Genomic DNA, 16493 nt, shown 5'->3' with positions numbered 1-16493 from the left:
TTACTGCACTGTGACTAATTATGCGTCAGTCTCTACCTTTACACTCCCTCTATTTTACTCTTTCTCTTTTATCTTGCAGATTCCTTTACCAGCCGGGTTCTGCAGACTCTTGTGCGGGACGTGAAGGTGGGAGAGACGGTGTCGTATAAGCGGCTGGCTGAGATGGCAGGAAACCCCAGGGCCGTGAGAGCTGTGGGAGGGGCCATGAGGAGGAACCCGGTCAGTAGGGCTCTCTTTGATTGACACGTACACTCCTCTGAGATTAGCCATAAGTAGTCAGGACACCACAGTTGGCTTTAGTTTTACCAAAGGTATACCTCTTTTAGTAGTGGGTATCAAGTACATGGGTACTAAGTACAAGTACATACCTGTTACAGCTTCAGTAAGGCACAGACAGCTTTAGCATCCAGCCGTGATCGGGAGTCCCATGGGGCGGCTCACAATTGGCCCAGTGTTGTTTGGCCGGTGTAGGCCGTCATTGTAAATAAGAATTTGTTATTTTTGTTCTTAACTGACTTGCCTAGTTAAATAAAGGTTGCATTTTTTTTAGATGATGATTTATTCAAAATAAGAATTTAACTCAATCATGAATTTTATTATGAGTATCTGCATTATTGTAAAGGCTATGTTCAAATGAATGGCTCTTGTAGGAAACCAGTCATATCCTCTATCTTTTTTACTGGTGATTTTATTCAGTCTGTACAAAATGAAAAGCTAGAGGGAAAACGCTGTGTCTGCTTTTGATCAGAACCTTTGATCAAAGCCCGTTTAGCTCTGCCCATGTAGTGCTGTGGGCTAGTCGACTAAACTAAACTCCACGATTTGCAATGGAGTTGGGCAGAGACTAGTGTAGGCCGACTGGAGCTCCGACTTCACATAAGATGACTTTTTAAAATCAAAAACTACTGATTTCAGCACCCCAAAAATAGCCGCAATATCACAGAACAATGTCATTCATTTTATGTGACATCAGAGCTCCAGTCGGCTCACACTCGTCGCCAGTCAACTCCATCGTAAATCGTGGAGGTGAGTTTAATCGGCTAGCTGTGGGCATGTGTTGGAGGCACTGCACAGCAGTAGTAGTAATAGTAGTTTTGTGAAGACACACACATTGTGTTTTTACAAAGTAACCAATGTATGTTTTAAAGTCTAAATGTATGGAAAAATAAGTACAATATTATGTGTTATGTTACACTGTAATATGCACTAAAAGTACCCTTACTCACGATTACATTCTAGAGTACTACCTTCCAGTTAAACAATAAAGAGTCTAGCCTTTTGGCTCATGATCTAGAATCAGATCCTCTCAATGTCAATTACTTGTCAGTACTGCTGATACACTTGGGCTTCAGCTGTGAAAAGCTCTGGAAAGTATTGATTTTTGCCTCTCTGTGGCACCTCTTTACCAGGATTTGAGTATTGATAAGCTTTAGTGTTCTTTCCCTGAGTGAAGAGGCTGATCCAAAGGCCTTGAGAGTACCCTACCTAGACTGCTCTTCAAACCCGGGGAACCCAGTATCGATCCACATAGCGTTGAAGCTTCCCTCTGTCAGTAAGGTTAATCTGGGGTCTGAAAGTTTTATTGCTGTTGACATGAGAGTGGTTTTAATGATCGATTTAAAACACACAGGATTTCCTACAGTAAGAGAAGGGCTGAAGGTACAGCCATCAAACTGTGACAACCAACCCTGAACTAGTGAAATCTAGTTAAATTACAGGGCTATGCCAGCTAATATGTAATTACTAATAACATGTTTTTAATATTTGATCATGACAGCAAAATCCAGGTAATATGCAGGCAATATACAGGCGGCAAAAGAGCAACTCGATGTAAGCTAGGCTAACGTTTGAAAATGCAAACAACTGTTATGAAGTGCCCGCCCTATTGCCACTATTCTTTTTGGGATTCCACAATGAATGAACTTGTGTACTCTCACTTGTTTTATCCTTCACCAGTCATTTAGTTTACAAAGAACTCCAGACCCCCTGGCAGTCATCTGCAACAAGAGTAAACGCACCATCGACTTCCTCTTTTTAATGATCACAGGGTTATCAGATCTTAATGTTGACACCCTCTCCATTGAATATTCATCCTGCTGGTGTTTTTGCCCATTAATTTTTGATTGCTGCTTTGCTTTATACTATTAAAGAGTCAAAAATCATTTATAACCAAAGACTGAGAGTTCACGTTCAATGTGGATCCGTTCAGGATCAAACAAAGACACTTTTGACGTGGCTTTTTTACATGATCAAATGAAGGGAAAATGTTGTAGAATCATGTTTTCATATATAGCAAATCAGGGATGCCTCAGTGGTTCTGTGTTATCAAAGCATCAACAATTATGCTACATTCACAGTGTCTGTCTGTGTCAACATGAGAATGCGGTCCCTGAATTGTCACGTCACTTGACTAAACGTTGTTATGACATGGACGTATTATCTTCATAACTAGTGGTGTGAAACATAAGGAGAGGCTTGTTCAACCAATTGTACCCCCAATATTGCAAAAATATGCTATTTTTATTCATCTCTTCACCTCAGGTGCCTCTTCTCATCCCCTGCCACCGCGTCATCTCCAGCGGTGGTCAGAGTGGGATGTACATGGGCGGCAAAGGTAACCATCTCAAACAATGGCTGCTCACCCACGAGAAGGTCAAAGAGGAAGACTGAAGCACAATGATGTGATATAGTAAGACCAGTGTGGGATTATATTTTACAAAGCAGTGTTGACGTGTTATCCAGACAACTTCTATAACCATTCTGAAACCACTGTACTTCCTGAAGCAGTTAAGAGCTTTCTTTGTGTTATATGAGTGAACACCAACTATTATTTTTGATAACTCCTTTATCCTGCTTTGTGAAATACAACAGTAAGCAAGATGCGATGTCAACAATGAACCACAGCTGAGGAAACCTGTACATAGTTGCGTGACATGTGCACATGGGGCGGCTTCACAGTTGAAATGTGTGTCAGCTGTGCCTTATTTTGAAAATGCTGTCTATAACCCAAGGGAGAGCTTTCATGTTTTGATTTTATATCTGCTTCTGTTCTGCTTTGTCCGACTGTCCAGTCTGTGTTCTAATTGAATTCATGTGAAAGAATAAAGTGGAGGTTTAAGGGAGTGGCGGTGTTAGGGGGGTTAGTGTAGAGGCCTCAGTCTACCCCCCCCCCCCTAGTTGACCCTCAGTTTCAGAACGGCAGTAACAACGCTCTCTGCATTCCGGCAGCACAGTGAAATAGATTCTAACTATACTGCAGTGGGACAAGACAGGACAATCACATCCATAAAGAACAACTATGTGTATGCCAATACTACTGGTCTTATGTTCTACTAATCATACTGTATAGTTAATGTTGGTCTGAAATTAGAAGGCACTAAAATAACTTTAACATTGAACATTAAGAATTACAAACATATGTTCCCATGGGTGCCAGTTTGGGTTGCCAGTTATTGTTGGAATGGTTTCTCTAAATAATTATTTCCCCAAAAATATGTCACTTGAATCGTTTTCCTCCCTATGCTAAATCACTCTTTGTACCTTTCATTGGTTATTGTATTTCCTGCCAAGTGAATGCTTTGTTCAACATCCAGGAAAAAGGCTTGAAATTGTTTGTGAGTCATTAGTTTTTCTTCATTTAAGATTCACCTTCAACGACAGTGTTGAAATTTATTTTTATTTTTCATAAATACATTTAAAGTTTAAAAAGCTTCATCTTGAATAACCAGTCACTTAATTATTTTAAATGTTGTAGTTATACCGGAACAAACTGGAGATATAGTTTGCAATAGATGTTATTGTGTTCAGTTAGCCATCTCAAATATGGCTGAAATTTGAAGCACCATTCAGAGAATAATTTTAGAGCTTCTTTCTTGTAAAAATGATGATTTCCATTAGAGGGCAGTGTAGAACGGGAAACAGGCATACAAACGCAGCTTTCAATTCTTCAGTTGAACAATGGGATCAATTTCCAATTTGATGCCATTGAGATAAATTAAATATTTTTCCTGACAGCGAGGTATATGAAAGCAGCCTTGTAAAGAGTGCATGGACATTTTTCTGTGAGGATTAGATTGACTGTCATTTTAATCTATGCATTATATCATTTCTGCTATTCTATTTTTGCAAAGATGAATCAATGTCTACTGAACTGTAGTACATTTTGAAGCATCTTTGAATGCGTCTCTGCTGTACTGTTGGACTCACTTACAGCACTGTGCCATCAGAGCACAATTCCAGCCTCGATGTTGAAGCAGGCAGGCAGAAGGCTGTACACTGTCAGATGAAGAATGCATTTCAGTGTGTGGTTTCACACAGGACTAATGATGCCTGTGGTGGCTACAGGCTACAGTCAGCCCGTAACCAAGGCTGCTGTGACAGAGCCACCAGGGGATCATATTTAAAAGGAGCACACTCTGAAGTGCACTGTAAGCGCCCTCTTTGCTTGTGGCTAAGTCAAGTCTATGTAATAGGCTACACCACACAACAGAGGGAGTAAAAGGTAAACGATACGTTCTATGTATTTAGTCAGAGAGACAGGCTGACAGATTAGCAGATGTGTGAGTAGTTTGGCCGATACAGTTCAGGGATCAGAGAGAAATGCGTTATGCACTTTGATAACTTATTAGTATCATGCATGTGCAAGTACTCTGTTTCAGTATCATCCTGGCCATGTGATTCAATGGAATTATAATGGAATTATGGACACCATTAAAAGCGGTTGAGACTACTATTTTATTATCCGCTCTGTTAATCTCTGTGAAACCTCGAATTTTGTCCTAATATTTGCTTCTGTGTGTGTGCGTGTGTCTGTGTGTCAGTGTGTGTGTGCAGGCATGTGTGTGGGGGTAAAGTGGATGATATTGAGTCTGACTTCATAAATCACCCAGACACTGATAAACTCCCCATACACCCACACACCGCTAATGGGCAACCCTTAAGGAGTGTGGGTGTCTCGTGCAGCGTTTGATTCAACATTTATTAACGCCCTCACACACACACGCGTGCACACACACACACACACACACACTCAAAAGAGCTTCTGGAGGCCCGAGGAAAGGGTCGGTGGCATTCACATCGTTATTACAAGGATGTGACCAAGTCAGGCTGAATTAATCATTGCTGATACTGTTAAGATGTATTTTGGCTTCTGTAACAATATTTCACACCATTCCATTTCATAAGTTATATGCTGTCTCTAATGTAACTCCCTACTTCCCATCTCATATCCTGCCATCCCTCCTCATAACACAGTAATTGTCTGCCCCCACATCAAATACAGACACTCTGTGCTCCAACCTCACACAGTCGACCATAGTTACTCCCTATACTAATCCATCACATACCAGTGTAGTCACAACTCACATCGGCAATTTCTATAAAAGTCCTTCTCTGCTTACCTATCATGCAATATGTACATCAGTCCAGCAGCCTCATTTTACACGGTAGGCTTACACATACCGTTTGGTTGTGTATTCTAGTGCCTCAACATGTTAGTAGAACTAGAACACAGCGCCCAGCCAGAGGCAGTATAATGCCTTTGAGATTCCAGAGTATTACACATGCAGATAAGCATTGACCAACAGACCGATATTATACTGGGCTCCACTGCCCTATCATGTTCCCTCCCCCTCTGTCATGATGCCTCTCCGAGGCCCTGACACCAAGGCACCATGCAGCCAGACCAGCTTCCACAGCTGCTGCTCCAGCAGTCTAATACACTGCGGATGTAGATAGGCAGGGGCAAGGCCATGCAGATGTGGTCTGAGTTTGGCAGTGGACACGTTGTATCATCTGCAATGTCACACATAATGTTAACCCTTGTGGAAAAACCACATGATTTCACATGTGAAAATGTCCATGTTTTGCTTCACATGTGAAATCATGTGATGATATTTCATGAGATTTCACAGGCCCTCTGCAAACCAAAATAAGTTGTTAAGAAGTCATGCAGTTGCAGTGTTTTCAACATGTTGTGCATGTTAATTCACACAGTTTTTATTATTCAACATGTCCTTATCTGGGATTTGAACTCAGAACCTCGTGGTTCATAGTATCCCGATCTTCCTGCTACGCCACCATGTCTGCGTCAATAACTGATTTCACCTGTATTCCTACACTTTGGACTTTAAAGTAAACCTCAGCTTTGTTAAAAAATACACTCAAGAAAAACGGTTATATTTATCATAGTGATTCAGGAGTAACATTAAAACAAAACAATATGCCCCACCAACATTAGACAACTAATACAGAAAACCCTCAAATTGCTGAAATAAGTCAATTAAAGCAATGATGAGAGAATAGTCAGATTAGCTGATAACTAAAATTGCAGTGCAGATGGCACTCTGTTGCTAAGGGCTGATATGTATTATAGGTATTGAATCTGTAGGGGACTTCAGTGAGTGCTACATACTTTGTGGCGCAGTAGAAAGATCAGCATACTCTAAATCCAGAGGTTGTGAGTTCAAGTCCCAGGTCGGATCATATTGAAAAGTCAGCACTAAGGGATCATGTTGAATAAAGACATTGACACTAATTTATCTTAACAGTGTACCACTTACCTTAAAACACCCATACCATTTAATTACTTCCCTTACAAAAGTTTCATGAGAACAACTGACCTCACATGTGTCTCTTGTTTGTGAAAACAGCTATTTCACATGTGAAAATGTGATCATATTATGTGAAATAGCTGTTTTCACATGTTGAGCTGAAATGTTAATGTGAAAACAAAAGAGACACGTGAGGTCAGTTGTTCTCATGTGAAACCATATGTTCATATGTATAAAATGTTGAGCTCACCACATTTTCACATGTGAGTAGGATAAAATATTTTTACCTCTCATGTGAATTGCAGATTTACATGTGAAAATCTCATTTGCATTTTCACATGTGTAAACCTAACTCACGTGGAATTGCAGTTTCACATGTGAAAACACTCAAATGTTGTCACGTGTAATATATGGACACCTGCTCGTCAAACATCTCATTCCAAAATCATGGGCATTAATATGGAGTTGGTCCCCCCTTTGCTGCTATAACTGCCTCCCCTCTTCTGAGAAGGCTTTTCACTAGATGTCGGAACATTGCTGTGGGGACATGCTTCCTTTCAGCCACAAGAGCATTTAGTGAGGTTGGGCGATAATGCCTGTCTCGCAGTCGGTGTTACAATTAGGGCTGTGGCGGTCACGAAATTTTGTCAGCCGGTGATTGTGAAGCAGATAACTGTCAGTCTCACAGTATTTTACCTTTAATTAACATAAACACATTTAGCATGTCCTGGCTTCCACAGCCTACAAGCCACTGATGCAGACCTTTGTAACATCTACATTTTAAAAAGTCTAATATATCCATGTAATATAGCCTACACATTCACAATAAATCCATGATTTATTTTAGACAGGTCTAAAGAAGCATGATTTGAAGAAAATGTAGTCTATTACAGAAGATATATGTTAGGTCCTGATGTGGCTATGTCAAATGGCTGTGGGCTACACTAGTTCATTTAGCAGACAAGATTTGCTTAGCATTCCGTGGCATTATTAATTTAATTTTAATTTAATTTATTTATTTAAATTTTATTTAACCAGGAAGGGCTCATTGAGATTTAAAATCTCTTTGTCAAGAGCGTCTTGGCCAAGATAGACATCACCAAGTCATTACAAAAATTACAGACAAACAACATGAAAAACTACAAGTAATCTAGTAAAAACCATAGGATTCATAAGAGTATAACAAAATCAAAAACAGCAAATTAAAAACATTGACAGGTCAGGGAATCAGTCTCAAGATCATTCATCAGTGATTTAAAAATACCAATCGGGACAAGTTGTTCCAGTTTAAATGTCACGTCCTGATCTTAGTTCCTTTTTTTATGTCTCTATTTTGGTTTGGTCGGGGCTTGAGTTGGGGTGGGCATTCTATGTTTTGTTCTATGTTTTTTATTTCTGTGTTTGGCCTGGTATGGTTCCCAATCAGAGGCAGCTGTCTATCGTTGTCTCTGATTGAGAACCATACTTAGGTAGCCTGTTCCCACCTATGTTTGTGGGTAGTTGTTTCCTGTTTTGTGTTGTTTCACCTGATAGGACTGTTTCGTTTCTTACATTCTCGTTGTTATTTTTGTTTCGTGTTCTGTTATATTAAAATATTAACATGGACACTTACCACGCTGCGTGTTGGTCCGATCTTGACTACTCTTCCTCAGACGAAGAGGAGAATCGTTACATTAAAAGTATTTTGTAAGGCGTTTCAAGACGATGGCGCAGAGTACATAAAAGCCCTTTTACCAAATTCAGTTCGGACATTTGGAACAGTTAGCAGGATAAAGTCCAGCGAACGAAGAGAGTACCCACCACATTTCTGAACAATAAAAATGCCCAAGTAAAAAGGTAGTAAACCCAAAATGGCTTTGTAAATAAAAGTATAGAATGAAGAATTTATAGAATGAAGAATACAATTGAACAAAGCTGAATAGAATATAAACATTTTCTCCAAACGATTTGAGGGAGTGCGCACATGTGGCTATTCTGTGTTGAGCGGTTAACAAAGAAATAGGTACTTCTATATTTTTAATTTATAGTTATTAATGTGACTTTAGTTGTTCTACAAACTTTGGACTATATGTTTTGATTTTAAATACATTGTAAGGCTGCATGATGAGACTCTGATGATGATTTTTTTAAAGTTTCTTAAAAGGCATGAGCTCTGCTTTGTTTTTTTTGCGCAGGCTGTATACATTCCAATAGTCTCTCATTCACAATTTGACAAGCTCTTGATAATTGCTCGGATTTCACAGCAGCATCCCATTTGTGTCCATAATGCACCCTAAAAAAAAGTATGCCTTTTGTGGCCCGAAGCGCCTCTCACTCACATGGCTCTCCATCAAATGATCGGGTCTTTCTCACAGGCTACAAGTGAAGACAGACACATCAGGGACACAAATGCACGCGTCCTTATCCAATTTCAAGGTGCATATCGAAGATATTGGAAGAACTGTCCACATTTACTTTTTGTCAGCCAACAAGTTGAGTTGGCCTAACGAACAGCAAAAGCACTAGACTATGTAAATCTATTATCACCATAGTACAAAAACTACCTATTTTATTCTCTGCAGTAAATAAATATTCCAAACATAGTCTGGGACAGTTGTGGGATGCAATAGATCCCAAATGAATACAGCCACTAGCATCAAAAAACACAATGTGATTGACAACAGATCTGAACGTTTAGCTTAAAATGTTGATAAACTATTAGGCTATTTCTTCACATTATAAGCGCAGCAATTCACACACGGCAGAAGGCTATAATCGCAAATGTTGCATTAGCGGGAAAACACCATTATCAAAAGTGACCACAAATGCTATTACTCATGCAATGCTTTTATTATAAAGGTGCATTTTATTGTGAAAATGATCTTCCCCAAACTTGAACCTCGCATGCTGCTTATGTATTCCAGTTAGGCTCTACACCCGTTATAAAGTGGATTAATGCCCTTCATTTTAAGAAGTTATTTGGCCACTTTAGTTGTGATACAAACCTTATCAAAACCTATAGGCCTATGGGCTAGACTACATGAGGTGTGCCACTATGATTCGAAAAAGTTGAAGAAAAAAAAGCAGTTTCTTAAGCTGGACATTATTCACAAGTGATAGGCTAATATTGTCACCCATCAGACTATTCTTGATTTAATCTTGTCTTTACATATACTAAATCATATATGTGTGACATTTGTTTTGATTTAGAATGGACCATTATCATGCATCTGTCTCGATACAGGGGCAGTGGAAAAAACATGTCATCTATGCACTTAAACAGCGAATGGAGGACACTTTTACTGTCATGCCAGCCAGGTATGCTACACTCCTGTTGTAAAGATAAACAATGTACTTAATATTATGAAAGTTAAGAAAGTAGGCCTAGTCTATAGAAAGCTGATGGGATCCTCCTTTTAGTAGAGACCATCACTCTGTTTTCTTGCGCAATTGCATAGCCTATAGAAATGTTGCGCAACATGAGCTCATGGGAACTCATGAAATGTTTGATTCGATTTTCGATTACATTTGCATTGATGTCAGAGTGATTAGCGGGACAGTAGAGTGCTGAGTACCAGGCAGTTAGCAAGTTTGGTAGGCTACTAATGACCATCAGCAGCATCAGAGCTTGGAGAAGCCTAGTTATGTGACTAAACGGTCACGTGGACTTTGACTTCCTTCATGACTCGTGACCACCAGTGTGGCTGTAATACTTAACAGACCTAGTTACAATTCATCCCAAAGGTGTTCGATGGGGTTGAGGTCAGGGCTCTGTGCAGGCCAGTCAAGTTCTTCCACACTGATCTCGGCCATGGAAATCCATTTCATGAAGCTCCCAACAAACAGTTCTTGGACCTCGGTAGTGAGTGTTACAATTTTTACTCGCTACGTGCTTCAGCACTCGGTTGTTCCGTTCTGTGAGCTTGCGTGGCCTACTACTTCGCGGCTGAACCGTTGTTGCTGCTAGATGTTTCCACTTCACAATAACAGCACTTACAGTTGACCGGGGCAGCTCTAGCAGGTCAGAAATTTTACGAACTGAGTTGTTGAAAAGGTGGCATCCAATGACGGTGCCACGTTGAAAATCACTGACTTCTTCAAATAAGGCTATTCTATTGCCAATGTATGTCTATGGAGATTACTTGGCTGTGTGCTGTCAGCAACGGGTGTGGCTGAAATAGCCAAATCCACTAATTTGAAGGGGTGTCCACAAACTTTTGTATATATAGTGTATCACATGTTGAAATTTTGCATCTTCATGTTGTCACATTTATTTCTTCACAGGAGATCATGTTTTCACATGGGCTCAAATGTTTTCACGTGTAGTTTCATGTTATCATTAACTTCACATAAGATCACAAGATTTTTTCCATAAGGGAATCTCCAAAAGGTAGCATATAGTCCAGAACACTCAGACTTGTGTTTGTATGGGAGTGTCCGTGTGAACTTGTGAACGTGTGTGGTGCTGTATGCACTGCAGGGAGAGACATGGGCTGAGTGTGACTGAGTGTGTGTATTCCTTCACGTATTATTAACCTATGACTACAGCCTAGTTTTTAGAGAGTGGGAACCAGAGTGTCTCAGAAAGTGCAGGTCTAGCCTTGTTCTGTTGACGAAGGGGCGGCACTTCAGAGGCTCCAGGACCCCCTGGCACCAGTCTCCCCAGTCCCCCAGACAGACTGGGAGCATCTGGGCTCCGTCAGCACCTCTGGCCCCCGCAGACTGCGATCTATATGACGAGTCTGGGACAGGAGTGGACTGGATCAGGGAGAGGGAAAATAAGAGCCTTGGTGCCAAATACTGTCTGCAGCCTTGTGAGAAATACACTTTACCTATTAGAAGTTCTGTATGACTCGAGAAGATGCACTGTAGATATTGACCAATGTCTAGTGTCTTGTTTTTCTGTAATTCTATCAGTTTAATTATATTTTAAATTGAAGTGGGGGTATCTATGGCATCTGGATGTAATATACAAGTCTGTCTGAATGTAGTAGTAGTCAATAACATTAGTGTATACAGTATTTATACTGTGTTGTAAAGTGTGTTACAAATTGGATTCCATGTTCATACAAATACTCATGCAGGTCTACTGTATGTGTCAAGCTCTGGACTCATCCAGAGATAATTGTTGATCAGTTATATGTGTTTGATTGGTAGAGCTGGAGTTTCCTCTTACAGGAAAGCTTTCTCTGACTAGTCATGATTAATTATTATCCATTGATAATAAATACACCTGGCCCAATCAAACATGACAACATGTAACAACTCAGTATCTTTAAAATGTTTGAGATATTTAAAATAATATAGATGTGATTATTTTATTATGATTGATGATTTATAATTAAGTCAACCTGCCATGGCACTACAAAAGCCTGTGGGTTGGAATTGAATCTGACACATACACAGTTCTGCGTGTTAGGTAATTTGTTGACGAAGGGCCAAATTCATTTATGGAACAGCAGTATTGGCAGGCCTGGACACTCTGCTAAAAAGCAACGATAATCACAGAGGTTTGGCGCGGTGTTGACGTTTATTGTCATGAATCTTGCCCTGGAGGCAGTACTGAGGAATTTCTCCTTAGATAGGCCAGCTGCGAAGGGAAAATTGGCTATAGTGTAAAAATGTATGGATTTTTTGTTGTTGCTGCTTTTTTCAGGTTAGGTTTAAAATCAGATTTTACGACGTGCTAGCTGGTGACCACGAAAGCCTCCAGAACAAGATGCATGATGAAAAACGCTAACCTGCGTGTGACAAGGACTCTTCAGGAAAGGCCCTTACACGCAGGCTTTTGTTGGCCATCGCTCTGTTAGGTGGAGACGTCTTCATAAGGCCATTAAGGATAGTATTTTCTGTAGCGTGTAGACAATTTATGAGACATGTTCTTTTAGAGGATGTAAATTATGTTTTTATAGTGCCCTAGTTTTTTTTGAGTGAATTGGGGGGAATTACATGCTGGGTGCTGAGAAAGGTTTTAAGGCTGAACAGTAAGATACAGGTAAGGGTCCAGGCACATACTCTGGGGAGTTCAGGGATATGGGGTAAGAGTATTTGAACAATTTTGTGTCAGTTGATCGAGGACCTTGTCTCAAGCTTCCTAATCACTGTTCAGGTTTCTTTAAAACACACAGTTAATGATCCTCATTGACAGTCAAACTGGTGCTGTCACCCCCCCTAGGACACACAGCTCTCAGACCCTGCCTGTTTGTCACAGTATCTCCCACTCAGTGTCGACTGTAAGACCATGGCTGGTAGACAGTTAGTGGTTTGTACAGCGGTTCTGACTGAAAATGTCACGCTTCCTGTTGCTTTGCAGCTGCCACCTCTGCTACTTCCATTACTTTCTATAATATGCAGATGTTGTAACAACATTCCCAGACAAGGGGACTACAATAACTGTGTGATTCATGCAATGTTTCAGAGGCCTGTCAATTTCTGAAGTGGCACAATTAAAGGGAGAAATACAGTACCAGGTTTTTCACAGGCGCTGAAATGTGATTTTTTTTCTTTCTTTCTAGGAGTACTGTTTCATAAGGATTCAGAAATCCACCCAATTTTTACAGCCCTTTTCCTGAGTTGAGCTGTTCTGTGAGTCTTTGTGCGGCAAACCTGTCGCGACCCTCAGCGGATATGGAAATGGGGTAAGGTTTTATGGGCCAAAAGGAATGGACATAGTCAAGCTCAGGGGGCATGAATATTGGATGTTATTTCTGGTCTCTTTTTATGTAATCCATTGCCAATACATTATTAATAGATGATATCATATCCAGAACTAGTGGACAAAGCACTACTGAGGGGTACTATGAAGGGAGTTCTATGTGTCAGAGTATGGCATAAAAATGCAGTTGAAGTGATATTATTTTATCACTGTCGTCTCTCACTTTCTGACCTGGGTTTCTGTACTATGACTGTTCTTGGTTGAGTGTGCTTTATGGAAGAAAAATATAGTAAATCCTGCATATGTGGGTCTGAAATACACTAGATCATTAATATAGTATCGAATGATTTTTTTTACCATTAGGATACTTTGCTATTCCACAGTGAATAAAGTAGATATATTTCTGCTGACCTATCTTTATCTATTTTTTCAAGCAGACCGGATTGCAGATAGATAGACCAGTGGTCACCCATGTGAACACATGATTTTATGTAAAGTTAATGTGATAAAATGACAACATGTGAAGCAACGTGTAAAAACAACATGGGGATGCAACATTTCATTTCTCAGAATATTGTATGATGGTACACTGGAGGTTTGTGTCTAGTTGTGGTGAAAATACGATAAATCTACAACCAGTTACTGTGTTTTAACACCTAAATTAAGGTGTTAATGTTAAAGGACAGTATGCTGATGTATGTTGATTAGTCGCGACTTAACCTCACTTAGGATTTTAACTCACAATCTTTTGGTTGTTAGCTACCTGAAGTTCCTCCTGCGCCACCATGTCTGTACATTTATTGCCAAGAATACGTTTCTGCACTTTGCCGAAAGCTACAGTAAAAATAAAGTAAATATATACAACAACTTCAAGGTATTATTTTTATAAGATGACAGTATTTAAATTTTACCTTTATTTAACTAGGCAAGTCAGTTAAGAACAAATTCTTATTTTCAATGACAGCCTAGAACAGTGTGTTAACTGCCTGTTCAGGTGCAGAACGACAGATTTGTACCTTGTCAGCTCAGGGGTTTGAACTTGCAGCCTTACGGCTACTAGTCCAACGCTCTAACCACTAGGCTACCCTGCCGCCCCAAGTATGCTGCTGTATTCTGATTTCAATGCTGTACAATCTTCTAAAATGTTGCACTGTGACCACACTTGGGACTCAGCCTTACCTGGGATTTGAACTCACAACCTCTTATCAACCTGAAATTTCCTGCTACAGTATCAGATTGTAAAACAGATATGGCCACAGAGTTATTGGCAAGAATGCATTTCTGCACTATGCTGAAAGCTGCCCAGAATCAAGTAAATACTTGTCCAATTATCACCACCAGCGTAACATCAACGTAAAACTAACAGTGCTCAAGGACACTTGATGAGCAGTGGTATTAAAACTTTTTCAGCAGGGACCTGTCACATCTACTCTCCCTCTCCAGCGCTCGATGTCACCGGTCTACTAACCACCGGTCCTGGCAACCCATCATTACACATACCTGGCAAACTTCACCGAGAGCTCCAAGGTTGCCACGGTCATTTCCCTGCTGACCGGATGGGCATTGGAGTGGGCTACAACCACCTGGGAGAGAAGAGAAGAGAAGAGGAGCTGGGTTTGTATGAGAGGTTCCTGGCATTGTTCAGGACGGTCTTCGATCATCCTCCAGAGGGTAGAAAGGGAGGTGAGCTACTCTTCCAGGATGGCCAAACTGCTGCTCAGTGCTCCCTCATCTTTCACACTGTGTCAGCCTGAGGTGGGTGGATTGAGCCGGCGCTCTGCACTCTATTCCACAGTGGTGTGCGCGAGGAGGTCCAGATGGAGTTGGCGTGTTGGGATGACAACGTATCCTTGAACGCTCTCATCTCGACCGTCAATCTGGATAACTTTCCCCGGGAGCGCCAGTGTCCACCTCACCACTTGCCTCCCTCCTTTAGCTGTCCTGAGGCAGAGCCTGAACCCATGGATGTAGGGGCCACACACCTCTCCGCGACAGAGCAGTGTCGCCAGAGACCGCTGGGGCTCTGTCTCTATTGTGGCCAGGAGGAGCACCAGCTTCAGCGGGGTCCGGTGCGCCCTAACCCAGGGTCCACTAGAGCAGAGGGGTGGCCCCGTGACCTTACATCTCCCAGGGTAGACGTTATCATCGTTTTCCGCCAAACCCTTTCTGGTTCCTATTTCACTGGCTGGCTGTCCCTCAAGTGTTGTCACTACAGCTCTAGTGGACTCTGGTGCCGTTGGGAGCTTAATCGACCAGGCCCTCGCCTCCTCCCTTAACTTAACCTCATACCCCGCTCTTCTCTCCTTTTCCTGTCCATGCCCTAGATACGCGACCATTGGCATCTGGCACAATTACGCTTATCACCGCACCACTCACCCTCACTGTGGGACCCATACACCAGGAAACCTCCCCTTCATCACCACCTCACCTTATCATCACACAAGGTAATCCTCCAACTTCTGTGGCTCCAGCGTCACAACCCCACCATATCATGGTCGAGCATGAAAAATAGAGTACCAGTCCCCACACACCAACACAGTCGTGAAAAAGGTACGACAATGCCTTAGGAGGCTGAAAATATTTGGCTGCACCATTGAGAGCATCTTGACTGACTGCATCAATGGTTAGAATACGTGGACAACTACAAATACCTAGGTGTCTGGTTAGACTGTAAACTCTCCTTCCAGACTCACATCAAACATCTCCAATCCAAAGTTAAATCTAGAATTGGCTTCCTATTTCGCAACAAAGCATCCTTCACTCATGCTGCCAAACATACCCTTGTAAAACTGACCATCCTACCATACCTCGACTTCGGCGATGTCATTTACAAAATATCCTCCAATACCCTACTCAACAAATTGGATGCCGTCTATCACAGTGCCATCCCTTTTGTCACCAAAGCCCCATATACTACCCACCATTGCGACCTGTGTGCTCTCGTTGGCTGGCCCTCGCCAAACCCACTGGCTCCAGGTCATCTACAAGACCCTGCTAGGTAAAGTTCCCCCTTATCTCAGCTCGCTGGTCACCATAGCATCACCCACCTGTAGCACGCGCTCCAGCAGGTATATCTCTGGTCACCCCCAAAACAAATTCTTTCCAGATTCTCCTTCCAGATCTCTGCTGCCAATGACTGGAACAAACTACACAAATCTCTGAAACTGGAAACACTTATCTCCCTCACTAGCTTTAAGCACCAGCTGTCAGAGCAGCTCACAGATTACTGCACCTGTACATAGCCCATCTATAATTTAGCCCAAATGACTACCTCTTTCCCTACTGTATTTATTTAATTTTTCATTTTT

General features: G+C 41.3%; 1 protein-coding gene across 2 annotated transcripts in view; it reads left to right on the top strand.

The window, feature by feature from the left end:
* mgmt (O-6-methylguanine-DNA methyltransferase) overlaps positions 1 to 14050 on the top strand; it is a 28673-nt gene extending 14623 nt beyond the window's left edge. The window contains exons 4-6 of one of the 2 annotated variants that reach the window (XM_021611387.3): positions 80 to 219; positions 2542 to 2689; positions 13046 to 14050. In XM_021611387.3, coding sequence (XP_021467062.1) covers positions 80 to 219; positions 2542 to 2670 — 269 coding nt within the window. In that variant the 3' untranslated portion in view covers positions 2671 to 2689; positions 13046 to 14050. Of the gene's footprint in view, positions 1 to 79; positions 220 to 2541; positions 4733 to 13045 lie in introns of those variants that run through there. The other variant, XM_021611379.3, reaches the window with a different exon arrangement.
* Positions 14051 to 16493: the final 2443 nt, after the last annotated feature.

This window comes from Oncorhynchus mykiss, chromosome 1 (genome assembly GCF_057628025.1).
Source record: "Oncorhynchus mykiss isolate SJ-2025 chromosome 1, ASM5762802v1, whole genome shotgun sequence".
Classification (NCBI taxonomy): Eukaryota; Metazoa; Chordata; class Actinopteri; order Salmoniformes; family Salmonidae; genus Oncorhynchus; species Oncorhynchus mykiss.
The sequence above is the reverse complement of the archived record's forward strand: the minus strand, read 5'-3'. Positions and strand labels throughout refer to the sequence as shown.